The sequence below is a fragment of the Branchiostoma floridae genome, chromosome 3 (assembly GCF_000003815.2).
Source record: "Branchiostoma floridae strain S238N-H82 chromosome 3, Bfl_VNyyK, whole genome shotgun sequence".
Taxonomy (NCBI): domain Eukaryota; kingdom Metazoa; phylum Chordata; class Leptocardii; order Amphioxiformes; family Branchiostomatidae; genus Branchiostoma; species Branchiostoma floridae.
The window spans coordinates 24,129,466-24,134,623 of NC_049981.1; the positions used below are offsets into that span (position 1 = coordinate 24,129,466).

The following is a 5,158-nucleotide window of genomic DNA, read 5'->3' on the forward strand; positions in this document are numbered from 1 at the left end:
GCTGTAGAACGCTATGTACTCGCAATACCGCGATTTCCGCGTATTACTGCGTATAAAGCGCAAACATGTAGCGTCTTCATAGCGCAATCGACCGACGTGGGACCACTGTATTGCGCATCCATAACGTTTTGGGCACCAAACTGCGTACGAATGATAGTTTTGTGCATGTCCAAAACTATCAGGCGAACTGGGCGTATATTTTCGTTTGCCTGCGTACGTGAAACTTTCTAAAGACGATTCAGATGCGATAGAGGTGCGACTTGTGCGTGCGGCCGCGTATTGAAGAAATCAGTCAAAATGTCGAAAAATGTCAAAACGGAACTCATGCGGCATGAAAATATACGCAGGTGTAAACCCACCTAAAACAGTCGCGGAGGTGATGGCGACCATGGCGACCATGGCGCTCCCACCGCGCTCTCTGCGCGCTCCCATGGCGACCTTGGCGATCCCACCGCGCTCTCACCGCGCTCTTCCATATTTGAGGTCGCAGAGAGAGCGCCGTGAGAGCGCCGTCCTAGTGGAAAGGGGGTATAAGCAATGTAGTTTATTCATTTCCCTTACTGTTGCCACTTCATTATGCTAATCGATATCAAACAGTACTCACATCGGTGTAGATGTAAGACCCCCAGACCTTATTTCACATGCACGCACAAACACACGCAAGCACGCACGCACGCATGCAAGCACACACACACACACAAACACACACACACACACACACACACACACACACACACACACACACACACACACACACACACACACACACACACACACATATACACAGACACACGCACACACACACACACACACACACACACAAACTGGAAGGCTACCCAATAGAAGCTGTGGACGTACCGCTGGCAAAGATGACGTTCGTATCCTGTTTAGAAAACATGATGAGTGGCGCGTTATCTTCAGATGTCCGTTCCCATGTACAGACGCCATCTGGACCTTCGTCAGCAACCATAAGCCATCCGGCATCAACACCACAACCTCCGTAGTTGCGGTTGATGTAGAAAGACCTGATGAAATTAAACCAACTCTTCAGCGCGTCTAACCGTTACAATAGCGCCATTCTTTAATAGGCTGCTTTTCTTACTTCATAAAGATAGGAGCATTTCGCAAAAATTGGGTGTATATTTGGGTCTCACTAAATACCGAAAACAACTTTCACTAATTACCGAAAACAACCGAAAACAACTTTCACTAATTACCGAAAACAACTCGACACAACCATAAACGACAGACAATAATTTCAGTGGGCTATCATTTGATAATTTTGACTTTATTTTGGACAGGAGTTAGGCTACGATGGATTTATTTGTTTGACGACCCCTGCTATTAATACAATATTAGTAATAATAAAGTCAACGATCTCCTTTGCCTGTTCGAATATATTAATGTTTGCATTCAGATTCACGTACCCTGTACGTTATAAACGGGGACTGCTTGGTCAACTCGCAAACTCATCAATGGATATCTATATTACTTGGCATCTATTGTGTAACTCCACGCAGAGGTAACGGTAGGGGCGGCGTGTAGTATTGGCCACAACAAGAAATAGCAGTCACTGCTATCCCCCGACGAAATCTCTGCTTGGAAAATAGGTTTGCTTATCAATTACTGCTGGGAAATTCTGCTGCCTATTTAGCTAATGTGTACAACCTTTTTTTTTCTAGCAACCAAAACAATCTAGTGTGTTTCTTGCTCAAATATAACGCATTTCCGCTGCCATAACAAATCGATTTAAATAGAAAAACCGCAAACGTGTATTACCACAGAAGCCCCAAATTAAACTAAATGATCAAAATATGGATTTTGCTTTACACCATAAAACAGCGTGTGATCGATGAAAAGGTGTTTTCACCGGCTACATCCCCTTTGCTGAAAGAATCCTTCCTTCAGAATCACTCCATTCTCTCCCTTGGCCGTGGAGAAAATAATTCAAGGGATAGTAACCAGTAGATGAAGATAAAATAGACATTGTTGTTGTTTACGAGTTGTTTTCCGGCTTTTTTCGGGTTCTGATAGGTTGTTCATGATTGCTTTGACATTTTTTAGGTGGCTTCGAGTTGTTTACGGTATTTGTCGAGTTGTTTTCGGTTGTTTTCGGTATATTTCAAGTTGTTTTCGGTTGTTTTCGGTTGTTTTCGGTTGTTTTCGGTTGTTTTCGGTTGTTTTCGGTATTTAGTGAGACCGGTATATTTTACCAGCAAATGTAGCCCTTAGAGTGTTTTGGTGTTGTTCGTTTTACATGAATCAATTGACCAGTTTTGTACAGTAAGAACAAAGTGAACTGAAGTGTCTGATCCACTCACACCGGAGAGGACGCCAATAGTTTATGATAAAGTTGAAAAGCTCGCTATCTGGGGACAAGAAACCAACCAGCTTGCCGAGGCAACCTCTGAGCGTGTATGCAAATTAGAATCAGGACAGGTTAAAGCTTCGAACACACCTACGCCGGTGCCCGTCGGGCGTGTAGTCTCGGCCGGGCACCGAAGACACACATTTGTCCCGATGGACAGCCAGACAACGCGACGTACCTCTCGCTGTTTCACGATTATGAAACGGGTCGCTAGTTAAAAAAAGGGCTGGGGCCCGGCCGTGTTCAAGTAAAGCCCGTTAGTCGCATGATATCACTCTACGCCCGGATGTACAACGAAACAGCCCGGCAGGGCCCCGCTTTCAAGTTGAGACCATATCATAAACAAACTAGGATGACACACAGACCATACCTCTTAGCCGAGGCGTCTCCTTCGACTGAAAAGTAGTTTTGCGGTTCAGTGTCAATGTCGTTCCATGGAGATGAGACCAGACGAGACTTAGAAAACCAGCTGAACTTGTCCGTGCTTTGCCCGTCAAAGACCAGCTCGATATTTCCAGAAGAAGACTCCAGCACGATTTTCACCTAGACGAGAGCCAATAGTGCTTCTTAGCTAATTTAGACAAAAGCTTTTCTTTGATAAGCTATGAGCAAAAATTACACCTAATTATAAAGACTAAGATATTGCGATCCAATCGATTAGCCTTTAGTTCCATTACAAGTCTGTAATTATTTGTCAATAATGATGATCACTTTATTACACATTGTATAATGCAATATACGACCTCTAAGGCTTGAACAGCAATATGTTAGTAAAACACCAAAGTAGTCTAATGGTATCAACATTCTTCGAATTCTGTGAAATAATTGGCCTTATTTTATGTCCACTGTTCTATATTTACATTGTAGGGATTATCACATATCAGTATAGTTTTAAAGTTCCGCAGCCTTTTACTCTAGACCGTGACTGTTGAGCGAACAAACTGGGCGGTTTGTGAACTCTTCGACCGCTTATCGGTCGCAGCGTGGTCGAAGTGGAACGGAGCCATTTACCAAAAAATAGAAAATCTATGGTAGTCATGGGAACGTCACATTTCGAAATTGGGGCTGGGCTGTTTGCGGGAACAAAGAAAATTAGAATGGGTACTTAAACATATACACAAATAATGCCCACGACTACTCTCTTATTTACGTCTTGTGTAGTTTGGTGTCTTTTATATCATACATTTTGTTCCCTAAAGCTACCCGGCCGGTGCCCAGTTCTGAAATGTGACGTAGGTCCATCGAAATACTTTCACCTTAATTAAAACGCCAAGCTATACAGCCAAAATAGTGTAGAAGAAACAAGTAATTGCCTGTTGTATGTTGAGTGATCCCCAATGCTCCACGACTGGGCACTTATTGTGGAGGACCTGATCGTCAGGACCAGCACTCCAGGCATCGTAAACGGTCTGCCCCGTTCCTTTCACGGTGGAAAATACTTCCAACCATTCGGCGTCAACTGGAAGAAGTTGAAGAAAGCGTTATAGTAGTACTAGGTTACAATTCTTTACGAAAAGGACATATAAGTGCTCTAACTATAGCCATGAGTATGAACATTTCCCAATTTCTCCTATGTGTACATGTGTTTATAAGGCATACTTTTTTCTAAAGATAAGCGACTGGAAGACCTAAATGTGCAGCGGTCAATGCAGATATTGCAAAATAAATGCAAGCAGCAGTTAACAAGGAAACATACGAAGGCCCCCTTTCCACTCCACGGCGATCACTAACTGACCAAAATAGGATTTGTGTAACACTTGATTTCATATTTTATGATAACGATGTAAACTGTAAAAGACAAAAATAAGCCAACAAGAAGCACAAACCTTAAACACGTACTAGAATCATAGGGTATGGCAACTTTTAACAACTAGTGAATTGCTGCTAGACTGACGATCGTCACGAATACGATGTAATGTAGAAATGTTTCCTCATTCTTTGGTTCGACCTAAATATTGGAGGTATTTTTTTAGTTTTTCTCTTGAAACAAGTTACTAAATGTATATCGAGAATTGCACTTAAAACTGGTAAATAATAGAAATTTTACTTACCGAGACATATTCCAAGTAAAATGCATGAGACGGTAATTCCATGAATTATGATCCGACCTGGGTACGCCATCTTCACTAGTGGAGTACCGTAATGCTTGTGGTTTTACCAGGAAATGCAACCCATCTGAACTGAATGATAAGATTGAGAAAAATATTGGATTTCCCTGAGCTTTAAGTGCCAGATGTGCCAAATTAGAGACAAAGTAGGTCGCATGCTTTTGTTCCTTGCAACACATGCTGATTGCAAACAATATTTCCTGACTTTCTTATTGAGTAACCTACCCAGGATCAATAGTTGAATTGTGCATTTCTTTTGTCTTTATCACCGCATGTTTTCCGACCATTCACCACGCAAACAAACAGCCAGCCATCTGTCAGAGAAACGCCCTTTGACGATCTAAAACGTCAATGCTTATGACGTTGTAACTAACATACAATTAGTTTACTTACTTCAGTTATCTTATCAGCCCATTAGGGCTTGGTGCACAAATCTCACACACGAAGGTGAAGCTGCTTTCCTTCCTCCCCCCTTCCTTCCTTCAGACCCTTATTTCTTCATTTAGTTCTATTCTTTATTCCTGCGTCATGACACAAATAGCATTAACCTTATCAAGACCATGTTTTTATCCACCACCCCACTTTATAACTTCAAAACAGAGTGTTGCATGATTTCCAGATGATGCCACTGCAACAGAGATGTTACTTGGCTCACCTACCCTCTTCGGTTGTTATTCTACTA

The 5,158-nt window shown here is 42.3% G+C and overlaps 1 protein-coding gene across 1 annotated transcript in view; it reads right to left on the minus strand.

The window, feature by feature from the left end:
- The window catches only part of LOC118412570, a 25,123-nt gene extending 20,331 nt beyond the window's left edge, over nucleotides 1-4,792 (minus strand). Inside the window, exons 1-5 of the mRNA XM_035815514.1 lie at nucleotides 4,702-4,792; nucleotides 4,420-4,548; nucleotides 3,682-3,827; nucleotides 2,739-2,911; nucleotides 859-1,025 (exon numbers count right to left, since the gene is read on the minus strand). Of these exons, the coding sequence (XP_035671407.1) occupies nucleotides 859-1,025; nucleotides 2,739-2,911; nucleotides 3,682-3,827; nucleotides 4,420-4,489 (556 nt within the window). The 5' untranslated portion in view covers nucleotides 4,490-4,548; nucleotides 4,702-4,792. The remainder of the gene's footprint in view (nucleotides 1-858; nucleotides 1,026-2,738; nucleotides 2,912-3,681; nucleotides 3,828-4,419; nucleotides 4,549-4,701) is intronic.
- Nucleotides 4,793-5,158: the final 366 nt, after the last annotated feature.